This window comes from Molothrus aeneus, unplaced genomic scaffold (genome assembly GCF_037042795.1).
Source record: "Molothrus aeneus isolate 106 unplaced genomic scaffold, BPBGC_Maene_1.0 scaffold_30, whole genome shotgun sequence".
Lineage (NCBI taxonomy): Eukaryota > Metazoa > Chordata > Aves > Passeriformes > Icteridae > Molothrus > Molothrus aeneus.
In genome coordinates, this window is record NW_027098964.1 from 4,409,977 (window position 1) to 4,428,325 (window position 18,349).

General features: G+C 58.4%; 1 protein-coding gene across 6 annotated transcripts; it reads right to left on the minus strand.

Moving 5' to 3' along the window:
* Nucleotides 1-127: 127 nt before the first annotated feature.
* Nucleotides 128-17,282, minus strand: ILF3 (interleukin enhancer binding factor 3). Of its 6 annotated transcripts, none has more exons than XM_066570360.1 (21): nt 17,212-17,282; nt 14,891-14,988; nt 14,567-14,793; nt 14,031-14,211; nt 13,250-13,397; nt 11,807-11,898; nt 11,194-11,289; nt 9,448-9,559; nt 8,633-8,730; nt 8,016-8,127; nt 7,795-7,923; nt 6,986-7,185; nt 6,164-6,334; nt 5,829-5,966; nt 5,406-5,582; nt 4,820-4,976; nt 4,137-4,190; nt 1,304-1,657; nt 602-675; nt 556-565; nt 128-423 (listed from the first exon to the last, which is right to left on the minus strand). In XM_066570360.1, exons 2-21 carry the CDS (start codon nt 14,891-14,893, stop codon nt 293-295), a joined length of 2,664 nt encoding a protein of 887 aa, XP_066426457.1. In that variant the 5' UTR covers nt 14,894-14,988; nt 17,212-17,282; the 3' UTR covers nt 128-292. The 6 variants fall into 6 exon arrangements, with proteins under 6 accessions (XP_066426457.1, XP_066426456.1, XP_066426454.1 ...); XM_066570359.1 differs by having other exon boundaries at nt 547-565; XM_066570357.1 differs by having other exon boundaries at nt 547-675; nt 7,813-7,923.
* Nucleotides 17,283-18,349: the final 1,067 nt, after the last annotated feature.

Below are 18,349 nucleotides of genomic sequence, written 5' to 3' on the forward strand. Positions count from 1 at the left end.
CACTTCACAAAAGCAGAACAACGAGGGCCCGTCCCCCAGCCGGGGCCTGGGAAAAGGCTCCGGAATTGGATCGACTTCCCCCAAAAAAACAAAAAACAAAAAACAAAACAAAAAAAACCCCAAAAAATAATAATAATAATCCTATTTAGACCAAGTCGTCGTGGCAACTACGACCCATTAAATAGAGGCCCAGGGGTGACGGGTCACACAGAGCAACGGGGTGAGGGGGAGAAGGGGATAAAACCCCGGGGGGATCGAGCCCGGGGGCAGCGCGGCGGGGACACGGGGGGGTTTATCTGTACTGGTAACTCATGCTGTGCTCGTTCCTGCCGTATCCGCCCTGCGACGCCTGGTAGGAGCTGGGGGGGCCGCTGTAGTTCTGGGAACCCGGGGAGTTGTAGTTGGACTGGGAGGAGTATCCGCCTGTGGAGGAGGAGGAGGAGGAGGAGGAGGAGGAGGAGGAAGAAGAGGGAGGAATTAGAGCGGCCGTGGAGCTGGAGCGGGGCCCCGAAGCGATGCCGGCGATGCTGGGGTGTCAATACTGACCTGCCTTACCTTGGTACGAGGAGCCCCCGCCCCCGGAGCCCCCGTAGCCCCCGTGGGAGCCCGAGTTGTAGGAGCCGCCCCCGGAGTAGTTGTTGCCGCCGCCGCCGCGGCCGCTGTTGCCGCTGTAACCTGGGAGCGGGGAAAACGTGGGGATGAGGAGGTGGGCGGGGACCCCCAGCACCCTCAGGGTGCTCAGTTCTACTGAGCCAAGCCCCCCCCGAGACCCTGGAATTCCAGGAGGATTTGGGTGTGGAGGGATCTTGGTCTGACCCTGCCGGGGCATTCTGAGCCTTGGATTATCCCCTAGGAACGTGCCCAGGGCTGGGCACCCAGCCCCTCTGTGCTCTCTCCCTGTCAGACTCATCCCAGCTCCAGCCCCAAACCCCTCTTTTAGCCCAAACCTCTCCTTATTCACAGCTCCGGCCCCAAACCCCTCTTTTAGCCCAAACCTCCCCTTATTCACAGCTCCGGCTCCAAATCCCTCTTTTAGCCCAAACCTCCCCTTATTCACAGCTCCGGCCCCAAATCCCTCTTTTAACCCAAACCTCCCCTTATTCACAGCTCCAGCTCCTGGGAGGGGCAGGAAGAACCCCCTGGAGCTCCCTGGTGCCTGCCTCAGCCCAGAGCAGTCACCAGGTTCCCCTCCAGCTGCTCCAGAAACAACCTCCCAACACCTTTAACCCAACTTCGGGATCAAACCCAACCTCAACCCTCAACTCCGAACCTCTCCCGCCCACAGCTCCCCCTCTCCACTCACTGTATTTGCTCTCGTAGTTGTAGTCGGAGCCGCCGCCGGGCGAGTTGTAGGAGTTGGAGTAGGAGTAGCCGCCCTGGCCGTGGCCGTAGCCCTTCTGCTTGCCCTGCCCGGGGCCGTAGCCGCCGTACTGGCCCTGCCCGTAGGGCTGCTGGCCCTGGTGGGTGCCGTAGCCGGAGCCGTACGAGGCCTTCTGGCCGCCGCCGCCGCCGCCGTGCTGCTGCTTCTTGCCGCCGTGCTTGGGCGGCGCGGGGGCCGTGTAGCCGTCCCCGCCCTGGTAGTAGGAGCCGTAGCCCGAGGAGCCGCCGCCGCCGCCGCCGCCCGAGTTGGAGTGGCCGCCGTTGCTGTAGAACTGGCCTGGACAGAGAGAGAGGAGGGTGAGGGCTCCCGGGCGCGCGGCCCCGCCGGAGGGGACGAGGGTCTGTGGGGGTGAGGGTGGTCTGGGGGTGATGGAGGCTCCTCAGCTCTCTGGGACCCCAGTGGGACCCCCCTGTAATGCAGCAGAAGCTCCCGTGTGGGTCTGGCCCTGTGATGCCATTGCCATCCAGACCCCCCCATCCGGGCCCATCCCTGTGATTCCAGCAGGACCCATCTGGATTGATCTATCCCTAGATTCCAGCAGGATCCATCTGGATTGATCTATCCCTGTGATTCCAGCAGGACCCACTTGGATCCATCCCTGTGATTCCAGCAGGATCCATCCCTGTGATTCCATCTGGATCCATCCCTGTGATTCCATCTGGATCCATCCCTGTGATGCCATCTGGATCCATCCCTGTGATTCCATCTGGATCCATCCCTTTGATTCCAGCAGGATCTCCCATCTGGATCCATCCCTGTGATTCCAGCAGGATCCATCCCTGTGATTCCAGCAGGATCCATCCCTGTGATTCCAGCAGGATCTCCCATCTGGGTGGATCCATCCCTGTGATTCCATCTGGATCCATCCCTTTGATTCCAGCAGGATCTCCCATCTGGGTGGATCCATCCCTGTGATTCCATCTGGATCCATCCCTTTGATTCCAGCAGGATCTCCCATCTGGGTGGATCCATCCCTGTGATTCCATCTGGATCCATCCCTGTGATTCCAGCAGGATCTCCCATCTGGATCCATCCTCAGGAATTAGGAATCCACATGGCTGCTCCATTTATCTTCCTGGGATTTGGACAATTCCATCTGGGATCCAGAGCTCATCTGGGTTTGATTTCACCTCTCCAGGGTCCCACAGCAAAATTCCGAGTGTTTCCTTTCCTGCCATTCCCTGGAGAACTGGGAGCGTCCAAAACTAAACTTATTTGTGAGGAAAAGAAAAAAAGCCACCAGAATCTGAAACCCTGTGGGATCAGGAGGGATCTGCCAGCGACGAAAAGGGGCAGAGTTTGGTTAAAAAGGATGCAAGGAGTGAAATTCCGCGTGCTCCTCTTCCACAGCTCCGATGAACACCCAGACTGAATTCCCAGGTGAATCCCAGCTCCGTCCCCAGATCCTGGGGCTGTGCTGCCAAGAGCTTCTGGAGGCTTTAAATCCTGGGATCCGTTAATTCTGGGCTCCTTCCGTGATTCTCTTCCACGCCCCCTTTCCCGTCTGAAGGTTTTATTATTCCTCTCCCACAGAATATTCCGGATTCACTCTGCACAAACGAGGCTCTGGAATAAATTTTATCTCCAGGGTTGGACACAAAACTCTTGTGCTGGACCAGATTCCCCTTGGGCCGTCCCAAACCCCAAAATCCTGGGGTTTGGATCCAGGGCTGGAAGTGGAGCTCTGCTCTCCCACCTCCTCAGAAGTCCTGGATTTTCCACTTTAGCCCAATACAACTCTGAGGTTTTCATGCTTGATGCAGAATCAGCTGTGATTTTCCCCGAATCAGAGCTCAGGGACAGAAATGTCCAGCACCACGTGGTGGCTTGGGAAGGGCAGTTTTTTCCACCTTGGAGGGATCCTAAGGATCCTTTCTGGATCATCCAGGACGGGATCTGTCCCCTGGGTAAAGAGTCAGGACCTCCAACAATGTTGGGTTTTTTTTGTTTTTTTTTAAAAAATGGGATAATTATTATTACAAATATTTCAAGGATCCACTGAACCCTTTGGACTCAGCTTAAACCTGGAACTTCCTTTTCCTTCTTTTTTTTTGGTTAAATTTTGGAATTAACTCAAAGATGGGAACCGCGGTGCCACCAAATCCAGCAAAGACAACTTTCAAAGGGATAAAGGACACCAAAATGCTCGGAATTTGGTGGATTCTGAGACTCAAGCCGATTCCGAAATTCCCCTCAATTCCTGATTCTGGGGATATTTCATTCTCCAGGTGACTGAAGCACTTTGCTCCATGGCAGCCAAGGACTCCGTGGATTTCCTGAAGCATCCAAGACATTCCCCAGTGCCTGGATATTTATGGGATGGGATGGGGAGCACAGGAACGATTCCCAGAGCCCAGCATGGATCAAAGCATTTGCTTCAGCACCCAGGCCAATCCAAGCATTCCAGCAAATCAGGGAACTTCACATCTTTAAAAGGTGAAGTTTTAAAGGCTGGGCCAGGTCCAAGTGGAAAAGTCTTCCTGAGACCCACAAGGGTCTGACCCAAACTCTGGGATTTATTAAAAAGCTTGGATTTTTTAAGAAAAAAACCCTTGCTGTAAGCTAAGGCAGAATTGATGAAAATGCTTTGGTTTCCTTAAAAACCAAAAACCATTAAAAAAAAAAAAAGTTTCCCCTCCCCTTGAGCCATTTTCCTGGGAGATTTTAGTCACCAGCACGATGGCACCTGTTGGGATTTTGGGTGGAAAAAGGGACAGAAAAAGGGATGGAAAAAGGGACAGAAAAAGGGACTTACTGTAGCCAGCAGTGGCAGAATTCCCTCCGTAGCCGTAGCTCCCGTACCCAGCCCCTGCAGAGGAGGGAAATGTTGGAATAAACAGAGATCCCCAGGGTGAAATGTCCCAAATTTGGGGGGCCATTCACCCAAGGAGGGCTCCAGGAAATCCAACTGACATGGACACAACACCAGAGGGGGATTTGTTCCCTCACAGGGATTTGGGGGGCTCTGGAACACCCAGAACACAACACCAGAGGGGGATTTGTTCCCCCACAGGGATCTGGGGGGCTCTGGAACATCCAGGACCCACAGGCACAACACCAGAGGGGGATTTGTTCCTCCACAGGGATCTGGGGAACTCTGGAACACCCAGAACACAACACCAGAGGGGGATTTGTTCCCCCACAGGGATTTGGGGAGCTCTGGAACGTTCAGGACACAACAGCAGAGGGGGATTTGTTCCCCCACAGGGATTTGGGGGGCTCTGGAACATCCAAGAGCCATGGACACAACACCAGAGGGGGATTTGTTCCCCCACAGGGATCTGGGAGCTCTGGAACACCCAGGACCCACAGCCACAGCACCAGAGGAGCAGGAGGGGTCATTCCCCCGTGGAGAGTTCTGGAAGCTCCGGGTGCCGTGGCCGTGAGCGCAGGGGTGGCAGGGGCTGGGGGCCACCCATGGGTGCTGCTGGCCCTCACCTGTGTTCATGTAGCCGCCGTGGTTGCCCCCGAAGCCGCCCCGGCCTCTGCCCCGGCCCCGGATGTTTCCGCCCCGGCCGCGGCCCCGCATGTTGGGGGGTGGGGGGGCCTCGTTGTGCATGGGGCCCCCCCCCATCCCGAAGCCCGGGTTGTGCTGCTGTGGGGACAAGGAGAGGGGACAGGGGGGTCACGTGGAGCTCAGGTGAGGGATTTCCCAAAAAACCCCCCAGAACAGAGCCCCAGGACGCCGAACCCCCAGAACAAGAGCCACCGAGGTGACCCCAAATTGAGGCACCTCCAAACCCTGAGGGTTTCTGCTGCAAAACCTGATGGGGTTTGGGCTTCCAAGCTGTTTGCTCTGCTCCCAGGAAAGGATCAAACCCCAGAGCCAATGGCTGGTGAGTTACACCCCAGGTCTTTCTTTTCCAATTCCAGACCAGCTCCCATCAGTCTCTTCCTGCTTTAGACCAGTCCTGATCTGTATTTTCTGATCTTAGCCTGGTTCCCATTGGTCCTTTCCCACCCCAGACCAGTTCCCACCGCTCTTTTCCCACTGCAGAGCTGTGGGATTGGGGATTCCACTCACTTTGACTGGGAATTTGGGGCCACCCCTGGCTGGAACGGGGGCTCTTTTCTTCTTGTTCTGCTCGATGGCAACGGGAGCATCTGGGAACAGCTTCTCCAGCGCGGCCAGCGCCGCGTAGGCTTTGGCCACCTTCTTGTTTGAGCCAGCACCTTGGAACTTCTGCCCGTCCACCTCCACCTTGGAAAGGGATGGAACCACACATTGAAATGGGAAAGGGCAGGAAAAGATGGGAGACCCCCAGGGAATCCCAGAGCTGGAAGTGTCACAGGCTGTCCCCACCCACTAATGAGCTTTTAAAGGTTTCTCCCAAGCCAAACCTCTTGGATTTGAGGATTTAAACTCTTGGGGAAGGGGACGAGGCGGCTTTCCAAGCTCTTCTCCCACCCGAGGAGCTCTGGATTGGAGGCCCCTGTGTCCCCTCACCTCCATGACAAAGCGCTTGTCGTGGCTGCCGCCCGTCTCTGAGATCAGCTCGTACTTGAGCCCGCGCCGCTTCTCGTTCAGCTCCATCACCGGGTTCTTCCCGTGCTTCGTCAGGATTGGTCCCTGCTGCTTCACGTTCTGAGGGTGGACGAAGGCTGGGTGAGCCCCAAAAATGTCCCCAAGCACACACAGAGCCGCTCCCCAGCTTTTTTGGGAAGGACACCCAAGGAGCCACTTCCGCCTCCTGCTTTCACCAGGAGCGACCCCAAACCACCCCAAACCACCCCAAACCAACACCAGCACGGCTGCCACGGTGCCACGTGTCCCCCACCCACCTCGGGGGTCTGATCCGAGGGGGGCGAGGCTGCCGTGGGCGTTGACACCGTTTCCACCACGGGCGGAGGAGCCACCACCACCGGCTTGGTCTCCGTCTCCTCCGCCGACTCGTCGCCCTTGCCGGAGTCCTTGCCCTCCACCCCGGTGGGCAACCCCATGTCCTGCAGCACCTGGGGGCAGCAGGGAGGTCAGGAGCCCTGCTCCAGCACCACCCACTGGGGACACCACTCCAGGAAGCTGCTCCAGGCCTTTCACTGACTCCCTCTGGTGCTCAGCGTTCCCAAAACCTGCGGGCACTCCAGGGGACGCTTGAGGATGGCAGCTCCTGGTGCTGCTCCCACCCCACCCTGGAGCTTCTGGCAGTTTTCCCATTCCCATTCCCATCACATTCCCATTTTCATTCCCATTCCCATTCCCACTCCCATCCCATTCCCATTCCCATTCCCATTCCCACTCCCATTCCCATTCCCATCCCCATCCCCACTCCCATTCCCATTCCCATTCCCATTCCCATTCCCACTCCCATTTCCATTCCCACTCCCATTCCCATTCCCACTCCCATTTCCATTCCCATTCCCACTCCCATTTCCATTCCCACTCCCATTCCCACTCCCATCCCATTTCCATTCCCACTCCCATCCCATTTCCATTCCCACTCCCATTCCCATCCCATTCCCACTCCCATCCCACTCACATCCCATCCCCATCCCCATCCCCATTCCCACTCCCATCCCATCCCATCCCATCCCATCCCATCCCATCCCATCCCATCCCATCCCATCCCATCCCATCCCATCCCATCCCATCCCATCCCATCCCACCTTCACAGCCACGTGCAGCTTGGCCGTTTTCTTGGAGGGCCCCGAGGCCTCGAAGGTGCTGCCGTCGATCTCCACGGACATGGTGAAGATGGGAGCGTGCACGGGGCCGGTCTGGGACACCAGTTTGTACTGGAGCCCTGGCTTGAGCTGGTTCAGCTTCATCAGCGCGTTCATGGCCTGGGGAGGCTCCAGCTTTTCCTCTGTGCACAGGGAAAAACCAACACCGGCAGTTTGTGGGTGTTTGGCGGCTCCTTCCAAGAAGCACAGCTGATTCCAGGCCAGTATTTTCCGGTTTGGGGCCAGTTCCAATTGGTATTTTTTAGTTTCAGGGCAGTCCTGATGGGCATTTGCTAATTCCAGACCAGCTTCCGTGGGTCTGTTCCCATTCTAGACAGTTCCCACCTGTCTTTTCCAATTGCAAATCAGTTCTGACCAGTCCTTTCCCATTTTAGACCAGTCCCAACCAGTATTTTCTCATCTCAGACCAGTTCCCACTGGTCTTTTCTCATTCCACTTCCCATTGACCTTTCCCAGTTCCAGACCAGTCCCCATTGATCTTTTCCAATTCCAGACCAGTTCTGACTGGCCTTTTCCTATTTCAGACGAGTTCCCCTCAGTCTTTTCCACCTCCCAGACAAGTCCTGACCTTTTCCTCCTTGGTTTCAATTCTGCCCAGCACAAATCTCCCACTTTTAAGTTACTTTATCCATCCCCACACCCCGTAGCCCCAGTCTACAGCCCCCCCAAGCCCCCAGTCCTGCACTGAGCACCCCCAATCTCCACCCCATTTCCCCCCAGGCCGTACCTACCTCTCGTTAGCTCAATACCTTTTTTCTGAATCTTCTTTTTCTTTTTGCTGGGGGATTTCTCCTCCCCGTCCTCCTCCATCGGCCGCTTCATGGGGGTGACGGCGTACGTGGTGCTGGGCGGGATCTGAACTGCAGCAACGGGCACAACGCTCCCTAAATCCCCCGTTTTCCACCCAAATCCTCGGGATGGAACGCGGGGCTGTCCCCCTCCCAGTACATACCAGTATAATCGACTGGGTTCTCGTTCTTTGGTTTCTTGGGCATTTTGGAGGGCAGGGGATCCATGCCCAGGACCTTGTGGAGCTGGCCGAAGGCAGCGAGCCGCAGGGCGTGCTGGGGACAGGAGTGAGGGTCAGCGGGAGCTGCCGGAGCCCCCCTGCTCGCAGCCCCCCTGCACCAATCCACATCCTCAGGGGGGCTCTCCAGACTGAGTCTCGTGGGGGCTTTCACCCAAAAAGGGGCCTTGGGACAATTCGCTACTCAACACCTGATTCTTTGCTCTGGGTGGCCAAACTATGGGGGCCCACGGGGGTGGCCTGGTGGAGTGACCGTGGCACCGAGTGACCACAGCAGCACTGAGTGACCACAGCAGCACTGAGTGACCACAGCAGCACCGAGTGACCACAGCAGCACCGAGTGACCACAGCACCGAGTGACCACAGCAGCGTGCAGCCACGGTGCTGAGTGACCATGGCGCTGAGTGACCACGGTGCCGAGTGACCACGGCGCTGAGTGACCACGGCGCTGAGTGACCACGGGTCTAATCTATGGTGGCCAAGGGAGCCGGGAGCAGAGCGAGCCGGGGATTGGGAAGGGCCGGATGGAGGTCACACTATACCTGAGCACTCTGTGTGATATCTTCCCTTTGTTGTCTGTCTAGATGCCCAATAGCATCAGTGGCTTCTTTTTCACAAGGGTCATAAATACCAGAACCATCTGAAGGCAGGAAACAAGGAAGATATGCAGAGAATTATCCCGGGTCTCTACCCTACGTTCCCTGGGGCAGCTCCCGAGGCGCGGCTCGCCGGGATCTCTGTGGGATGGGCCGCGGGAGCGGCGCCCCCGGCAGCCAAACTGGGCTGCGCCTCTCCCTACGGGGCAGGGCCGGGAATCTGCGCGTGCCCGGGGGGACAGAGGGGCTCCCGACCGCCGGCACCCCCCGCGCTCCTCCCAGCCGGAGCTCACCTGGCCGAGCTCAGAGCTCACCTGGCCAGAGATCAGAGCTCACCTGGGCAGAGATCACCTGGCCAGAGATCACCTGGCCAGAGATCACCTGGCCAGAGATCAGAGCTCACCTGGCCAGAGATCACCTGGCCAGAGATCAGAGCTCACCTGGGCAGAGATCACCTGGCCAGAGATCAGAGCTCACCTGGCCAAGCTCACCTGGCCAGAGCTCACCTGGCCAGAGATCAGAGCTCACCTGGCCAGAGATCACCTGGCTAGAGATCACCTGGCCAGAGCTCAGAGCTCACCTGGCCAGAGCTCACCTGGGCAGAGCTCACCTGGCTGAGCTCAGAGCTCACCTGGCCAGAGCTCACCTGGCCGAGCTCACCTGGCTGAGCTCAGAGCTCACCTGGGCAGAGCTCACTTGGCTGAGCTCACCTGGCCGAGCTCACCTGGGCAGAGCTCAGAGCTCACCTGGGCAGAGCTCACCTGGCATGACGATGCCCGAGGCCAGGCACTCCAGCACCCGGCGCAGCGCCTCGCCCGCGCCCATCGGCCGGTTCGCCGTCCCGATGGATTTCTCACACAGCAGCTCCAGAGGCTGCAAGGGAAGGAGGGAAGTGAGGGCAGGGAGAGGGGAGAGGGAGCCCGGAGAGGGACCTGGGAAGGGATCCCAGAGAGGGACCTGGGAAAGGATCCCAGGAAATGGACCCCTGGGAAAGGATCCCAGGAAATGGACCCCTGGGAAAGGGATCCCAGAGAGGGACCTGGGAAAGGGATCCCAGTGAGGGACCTGGGAAAGGGATCCCAGAGAAGGACCGTGGGAAAGGGATTCCATAGAGGGACCTGGGAAAGGGATCCCAGGAAATGGACCCCTGGGAAAGGGATCCCACAGAGAGACCCTGGGAAAGGGATCCCATAGAGGGACCCTGGGAAAGGATCCCAGGAAATGGACCCCTGGAAAGGGATTCCATAGAGGAACCTGGGAAAGGGATCCCAGTGAGGGACCTGGGAAAGGGATCCCATAGAGGGACCCCTGGAAAGGACACCCGGGAGAGGGATCCCAGAGAGGGACCTGGGAAAGGGATCCCAGAGAAGGACCTTGGGAAAGGATCCCAGGAAATGGACCCCTGGGAAAGGGATCCCATAGAGGGACCCCTGGAAAGGACACGTGGTAGAACGATCCCATAGAAGGACCTGGAAAAGGGATCCCAGGAAATGGACCCTTGGAAAAGGGATCCAGTAGAGGGACAGGGAAAAGGGATCCCAGGAAATGCACCCCTGGCAAGGGGGCCTGGGAGAGGGACTCCAGAGAGGGACCTTGGGAAGGGGATCTGGGAGAAGGGCCCTGGCAAAGGGACCCCAGGAAACCCGGCGGGAAATGGGAGCCCTGGAAAGGGACCCGAGAAAGGACTCCAGGGACGGGACTCATCTGGGAGCAGCTCCTGGTGCCCAAGGGAGGAGAGGAGCCGGGCTGTGAAGTCATGAATGGATAAAACAGTTTGGTAACAACGTGATTTGGTAATTAGTAAAACAAGCTGGCGATGTGATTTGATAAGATAAAGTTGTTTGGTAACTGATAAAAGCGTTTGTTAATTGATAAAGGAAACTGATGATGGTGTTTGAGGACAGCATGGTTTGGTAACTGATAAAGTGATTTGATAATTGATAAAACTATTTGATAACTAGACTTGAAAATTTATAAAACTATTTTAAAGTAACCCAATTTGATACTTAATATTTGATGATAACATGACTTGATCATTTATAAAACAATTTGATAATGATAATGATGTGGTTTGATAACTGATAAAACAATTTGATAGTAACAAGACTTGACAGCTGATAACACTGACAATAATGTGATTTGGTAGCTGAGAAAATGTTTTGATGATAATGTGATTTAATCATCGATTAAACAACTGGATAGTAAGGTGAGCTGATAACTGATAAAGCAATTCAGTAACAACCTGGGCTGATAACTGACAAAGCAGTTCAGTATCAAGGTGAGCTGATCATTCATTTCCAATCTGATAACGCTGTGAGCTCATAATTAGCTGACAATTGATAAACCCAACCACAGACATCTGATTTGTGTCTCCAAGTGCAGAGAAGCCGCTCATGCACAGAAATCCCCAGGCTGGGAGAGGGGACGTGCCCGGAGCCTTGGGAAGGAGCAGAGCTGCACTGGGAGAAAGCTGCCGCCCCCCTGGAAGGGGAAAAGGGGAGAATTACCCATCCTCTGAGCGGGGCCCAGGTGGGAACGCGCGTGCACAGGTCCCGCAGCACCCGGATCACGATGACGCACGACTTCAGCCCGTTGGCCCTGGCCTGGAAGCGGAACCAAAGCAGACAGGGGTTCACCGAGCGCCCGCCCGCGCCGCCGGCGCTCCCTCCGGGTGCTGCTTTGCCGAGGGGAAAGCCGGAGCCCGGGCCCGGAGCCGCGACGGCCGAGGCCCGGCCGAAGCCTTAGCCGAGCTCCTCGCCAAGGGGTTGGCCAAGGCCTTGGCCAAGGAGTTGGCCAAGGAGTTGGCCAAGGTCTTAGCTAAGGGCTTAGCCGAGGGGTCGGCCGCGGGGCCGGCCAAGGCCTTAGCTAAGGTGTTGGCCAAGGGGCTGGCCAAGGTCTTAACCAAGGTCTTGGCCGAGGGGACGTCACTCCTCACACAGAGCGGCAGCTCCGCGGCTGCTCCGTACAAAGGCTCCTAAGTCACTGCAGCGCCCACAGCTCCGGCACCTCCGAGCGGCCAGCGGCCGCTTGAAACTCCAACTCCAACAAGAACACTCAGCCCCTTAAAAGAGTTTTACCAACGCTTCTACTTAAAGATAAATATAAGAACAAAATGCAAACCTGGAACCACTTGGCGTGGCGCAGAGACGCCAAGGCAGCAAGGCATTTCTGCCTGTCCAGAACGTCCGGGGAGTCGGTGACTGAGAGCGTTTCTAGTCGTGGATGGAATAAGAAGACAAGGCACGGTTTGACCAAGGGGCTTCTGTCGGGCCGAGGGGGATGAGGCAGCATCCTAACGGGCAGCTGGGGCTCCCAAAAAATCCTGCTGGGATGCTGGGAGCGGGAGGGAAGGGGCTGCGGCCTCGCCTGGACACTGGGGAAGCTCAACTCCCACGGAGGGATGGACTGGAATGTGCGCTGGGAGAAGGAGCAGGAGGAGGAGGAAGAGGAGGAGACCGGGCGTGAGGCTCGGCGGAGGGCACAGAAATAAATCCTGGATGGATGGAGAGGCGGCGGCGAGGCCGGCGTGGGGAAATTTGAGGGGGTGAGAGCCCGGCTCCAGCCGGAGCACAGGGTGGGGAGGAGGGAAGAAGGGCCAGGCTCGGAGAGGATCCAGGGAACCCTCCGCCCGGAAGGATGGCTGCCCCGGCCCCGGCCCGCGACAGAGAACGTCCTGTTGGCCAAAGGTCCAGCGTCCCTAAAATCGACAAACTAGAAGGCTCGGAGACGAGGTCAGAGATCAACACCAGAGATCAACAATCAAGAGCACAAAGAGGTCCCGGTTTGTGCTGCAGCAAAACTGAGGGAGGGCCTCAAGTCGCCCGAACTTGCTCAGATCAGGGTTTTAGATAAGGCTAGTGCGGAGCGGGGGAACCGCCGGCCCTACGGAGCCCATCGGAATTGGAGCGCACAACCAGCAGCCGCTGGAATTCTGATTCCAAAGGGAATTTGGAGAAGCTAACTTTATCCAAAACTCTGCATCGCTTTCCGGAGTTCTGAACCTGAGGTGCTGCAAGAGCCACGGGAGGAGCCCCGAGCACCCGGTGTCCTGCTGCAACACACACCGGGGGAACATCCCGGAACATCCCGGTTCATGGACATGCAACTCCTCGCACAAGAAGCCTTCAAGAGGGGGTTTTTGGTTTTGTTTTTTTTTTTGGTTTTTTTTGGGGTTTCTTAAACAAATCTGGTTTCTATTTTCATGTCACTGCACTGACATGGCCGGGGAACAAACCACGAGTAATACAACGAGATGATGAATTAGTGAACTAAAGGCCCAAGTGGAACCAAAAGAAAGGATAAAATAATAATACTTAAAAAAAAAAAAAAAACAACAACAAAAAAGAACCAAAATAGAGCAAAAAAATCCCGCGTGAAAGGTGCTCCTCAGCTTCGCAAGCTCGGTCCGGGTGGTAAAGCACACCCGGGATCTCTCAGCGAGGGTGGCCCAGTGAAGGAATTTGGTGAGGATTTGGCCAGGAGGAGCTGCCACGGCCCCGGCCGGAGCTGAAGAGCACCTTCCCGCTCGTTAGCCGCGGGACGCCGGGCGCCGGCCGGCCGTACCTCCGGCCAGCTGCTTCTCCAGCTCCTCCCTGACCACGGGCGACGTCAGGTGGATGGTCAGGCTCAGAGGGGGCTCCTTGGTGTTCTTGATGATGATGGCGGCGTCTCCCACAGACTGGATGATCTCGTACTTGTCCTCGGTGATCGCCTGCAGCGTTGGGGCGGGGATGGGTTGGGGTAAGATGGGTTTTGAAGTCCCTCCCAACCCAAATCGTTCCACGGCTCCATAATCCCAGAGCGCTGGGAATGTTCTGCTGGAGCCTTGGGTTTTAAAAGTCCCTCCCAACCCAAATCGTTCCACGGCTCCATAATCCCAGAGCGCTGGGAATGTTCTGCTGGAGCGGGGAAGGCTCTGGGGAGGCCTCGGAGCCCCTTGCAGCGCCTAAGGGGCTCCAGGAGAGCTGAGAGGGACCTGGCACAGGGGATGGAGGGACAGGACAAGAGAGAATGGCTTCATGCTGGAATAAAGGGGGATTTAGATGGGTTTTGGGAGGGAATTCCTGCCCCTGTGAGGGCAGGAAGGGGCTGGGATGGAATTCCCAGGGAAGCTGAGACTGTCCCAGGATTCCTGGAAGCGCCCAAGGCCAGGCTGGACAGGGTTTGGGGCCTGTGGAAGGTGTCCCTGCCCATGAAGGGGATGAGCTCCAAGACCCGTTCCAAGCCAAACCATGAGGACAAATTCATTTAGCAATCCTAAAGCGCCTCTGGAAAAGGCTTTTCCAAGCCAGAACAGGGGGACCAGAACCGCCCCAAAGGGAATTTCCCCACGGGCTCCACTCACCGCCAGCTGCACTCCCAGATTGTCGGCGACCTTCTCCAGGAGCTTGGCCGTGGGTTTGTCTTTGCACAGCAGCACCAGCTCCAGGTCCAGGTCCCCCTTCAGCAGGAGGCCTTTGGCCACCAGCCCCACGCGCATCACGCCCCGCAGGGTCCTCGTCAGCTGCTCCGTGGCTTTCTGATCCCTGGGAAAAGCAGGAGAGGGTGGGATTCACGAGCTGGCGATGCCGCACCCAGCTGGAGGGATGGATCCGTGAGGATCGGCCTGGAGCCTTGCTTAATTCCCCTCAAGTCCTCAGCCAGGGAAGACAATTTTTCCACCAGCACGAGCGGGTTTTTAGGGAGCTAAGAGAATTTTAGGGAGCCCCCCACCCAACTGGAAGAATGGATCCGTGAGGATCAACCTGGAGCACTCCCCTCAAGCCTGCCTTGGGTAATTCCCCAGCCAGGGAAGACAACTTTCCACCAGCACGGGAAAGTTGTTAGGGAGCTCGGCGAGTTGTAGGGATCTAAAGCAGACCCAGCAGCTTCGCTCCTCACCCTCCTTCCTTGCTCTCCTCCTCGGCCGCCGTCTCCATGGACTCCGTCTCCGGCTGCTCCCCGCTGACCTTCTCCTGCTCGTCGATCCAGTCGGAGACGGCTTTGAGCGCCCGCTCCGTGTGGGACACCATGTTCTGCACGGCCTCCAGCTCCTCCTGCGTGGGGTACACGGCCGAGTGCTTGGCCATCACGTGCCGGTCGTCGTTCACAAAGATCCGCATCGGGCGCTGCGAGGGCGGACACGGTTGGGAACGTCTGGGGACACTGAGGGAGTTCCGGGACAGGGATGCTCGCCCCACGCCCGGGAATCCACCCGTCCCTCACCATTTTCGTTTCCTGCTGCCTGCCTGAGGGTTTTTCTGAGGCGTTTATTTGGACTTTGCCGGCGAGCAGAGCGTCGCGGCAGCGCGGCCTCGCGGGATCTGAAAGCGACAGGGAGCGGGTGAGCCGGGGCGGCCGGAGCCCGGGGCACGCGCTGGAGCTGGAGGCAGGAACGGCAATTAGACAGATCCCAGCCCGTTAGCCAGAGCCCAGCTCCCTGCTCCTTACATCCCCGAGACCTGCAGGCCGAGCGCGGAGGAGCACAGAGCACCTAATCCTTATTCCCCTTCACTCCCAAGAGGTTTTCCCACGAAATGGGACTTTTCCAAAGCAGACAGAACTCCCCTCTCCACGCTGGAGCAGCTGCCCTGGGAAATCCAGGTGGGAACGTAGCGCTCCGAAGTCCTGGAATTCAACACATTCAGCCCAAGTGACACCAAATTCCTGCCTTTTTGTGGGAACCGCCCCCAGCTGGGGCAGGGGAGCCTTTTGTTCCGATTCGTTTTTTGTTCCAAGCTCACCCAGAGCCGGGGCTCACATTTTTAGGATAAAAACCAGGAAATCTCATTCCCTCCAGCTGCTGTACGGACACACAACTCCATCCAAGGAAACCCCTCCGATTCCAATCCTGCCAGTTCATTCACAGGATGACTTAACAGCGCCATAAATCTGGGTTTAATTGTAATTAAGCCCCGACCGGCGCCGGCTGAGCAGGGAGAACCATTCCCAAGGAGCCACATGGCATCTCCTGGTGCCTTCTGCTCTGGGCTGGGCCCTGCAGGCCCCGTTAATTTCCTTAAAATTCCCTCAGTTTCCTTCAGGCTGGATAAGGAAAGGGTTGAAATCCCACCCAGCTGTTCCTACAGTCAGAATCACAACAGCCAGAGAGCTTTGTCCCCATTATCCCTCTTCTGAGATTTTTGGAGGGAGAAATGTGGGAGCTGATGCTGCAGCACCACCAGACCTGTGTCTCTTGAGGAGAAGAACCCCAGACTCAGTTAAACCGGCAGCCCAATCCCGACAAAAACAATCCCTGCCCTTGGAAACGGGACAAACTCCGGAATATCACCTGGTTTCGGCCTCACTCCCTCCTCCACTCCACCCCCAGCAGGAGGAATCCACCAAACTTCCCGCGCTCCCAAGGGAAGGAGTGACTCTCCCGAAGGCGTTTTTTGGGAGGACGGAGGGAAAAACAACCAAAGGACATAAAAGGCTGGAATTTCTGCCCTGAACGTGGGAAAGCGCGACACAGGCGAAGCCACGCTCGGGCTCAAGGCCGCGTTTTAGGAACGAATCGGCCGCTTTTATCTGAGTTTTGGCACCTGCCCGGCATGGATGAGGAGCCAGAACACCACGACCCTCCTGGAGCAGTCCAGGAACCGCCGGGAGCGCGGATCCCAGCGGGAATCCCGGAGCCAGGGGCGCACAAAGCCCTCGGTCCCCGCGGAGGGGAAGGGGGTGCTGGATCCCTGTGCCCCTAAACCCTCCAGAAACGGAGCGGCCGCGGGTAACGGGGCTGGAGCAGCGGGAACCGGGAGGGAGCAGGGACAGGGGCGGCGAAAAGCTGAGCAGAGGAGAATCCTGGTCCTGAGCGGGGAGAAGGCTAAAATCCCCCCAAAGGGGATGATCCCACTGCAAATTCCCGGCCTGGGATGAGGTGCGATGGGGACGGAAGAGGGGTTTAAGCCCCTCCAAGGGGGTGATCCCACCTCCTCCATGATGCCCCCCCGAACATCCCACCCAGGGGTCGGGAAAGGACCGGCCCGGCCGCCCTCAGACCCCCCATCCCCGTCCCCACTCCAGGGCAGGGCCGCGGGGCAGAAACGAGGAGGGGGCGCGGGGCTCGGGGGTGAGGAGGGGGCGCGGGGGGTGAGGAGGGGGCGCGGGGGGTGAGGAGGGGGCGCGGGGGCCGCCGGGCGCTGCCGCCATTTGCAAACGCGGCGCGAACAAAGCGGCGCCGGCCAGAAACGAGCGGAGTCCGGGGGAGCCCCGTGAGGCGCCCGCGTTCCCCGGGCGGCGGCTCGAAACCCCCGGGTCTCGGGCCGCTGCTGAGGGGGGTCCGTGAGGGGGCCCGGCCGCTCCCCCCCCCCCACCCTCCCCTCACTCACCGCCGCCATTTTGTCTGCACACAATGGGCAGGGCGGGAGGGAGGGGACACGGGGGGGGCCGGGTCACCACGTCCCACCGCCCCCCCCGCCTCAACACCCCCCCCCCCCCCAACCTTAGACCGGCTCCTCCCGCCCCAGCACCGCCCCGGCCCGGCCCGGCTCGGCCCGGCCGGCTCGGCGCGGCTCCCCCCCGCGCGGCGTGGGCACGGCTCCTACCGGGGCTCTGCCGGCGGTGCCTCGCGGGGGCGGCCCGGCCCGGCCCGGCCGGCGGGGCCCGGGAAGGGCCGGAGCGGGGCCGGAGCGGCCGCGGCGGGGCCGGAGCGGGGCCGGAGCGGGGGCCGGAGCGGCGGCGCCGGGACTGCGGCGGGGGCGGGGCCGCCGCCGGCGGGGGGCGCGCGCGCGCCGGGTGGGGCGGGGCCATGGGGAGCGCGGCCGGCGTGGGCCAATTGGAGGACGCGGAGGGAGGGTGACGGACAGGGAGCAGAGCGAATCGGAAAGGGCGGAGGGAGGGTGATGGACAGCGGGCGGGGAGGACAGTGGGACGGGCCTGGAGGGCTGGGATAAGCGGCGTGGGGGCGGGCGCAGACCAATAGGGTGGCCCGGCACGAGGCGATGGACACAGGGAAAGACCAATGGGAGAGGGAGGAGGGAGGGTGGTGCAGGAGGGGCGGGGCCGAGAGCGGTGGCGGGAACGGGCCGGGGGGGGGCGCGGGCTGAGGGGACGCCGTGAGGGGAGCGATGGCCCGGGAGGATCTCCCTGAGGGGACACGTCCGAGCCACTCCCCGAAGCACCGGAGCCCAGCCAGGGTTCCACCGGGAAGATCCTTCTCTGACAAGGAATGAAAAGGTTTGACCTCAAAGTGCCTTTTTTTGGAGGGGTTTGATGTCAAAATCGCCTTTTTACGAGGGCAGCAACCTCAAAATCACCTTATTTGGAAGGGGTTGACCTCAAAACCACCTTATTTGGAGGGGGTTTGGCCTCAAAACCACCTTTTCTGAAGGGGTTTGACCTCAAAAATGCAGATTTTTCAGTGACTTGACCTCAAAACCATTGAATTTTTGAGGGGAACAACCTCAAAAGGCAATCAAAGATGCCTTTTTGGAGGCACTTGACCACAAAAACACTTTCTGCTTTTGATGACCAGGGAAAACAACATTAAATAGTTGTCTGAACAAACACTTTGCTCTTTAAAATCCCCTCTTGGAGATCCTGCAGCTCAGGGATTGTTGGAAAATTACTCAGATTCAGCCAAAACTCCCCAAAATCAGTGACCCCCCTCCCCACTCTGAAATCGGCTGAACAAATGCTGAAATGGCCATTTTGGGGTGAAACGTGGCAGAATTGGTGTCAGCC

Coding starts and splice junctions, on each gene's coding strand:
- ILF3 (XM_066570355.1), bottom strand. Junction 8,731..9,447: donor CTCGGGCATCGTCATGCCAG/GTGAGCTCTGCC, acceptor TCCTGCCTTCAG/ATGGTTCTGGTATTTATGAC. Junction 5,967..6,163: donor CCTCGGATCAGACCCCCGAG/GTGGGTGGGGGA, acceptor GTCCACCCTCAG/AACGTGAAGCAGCAGGGACC.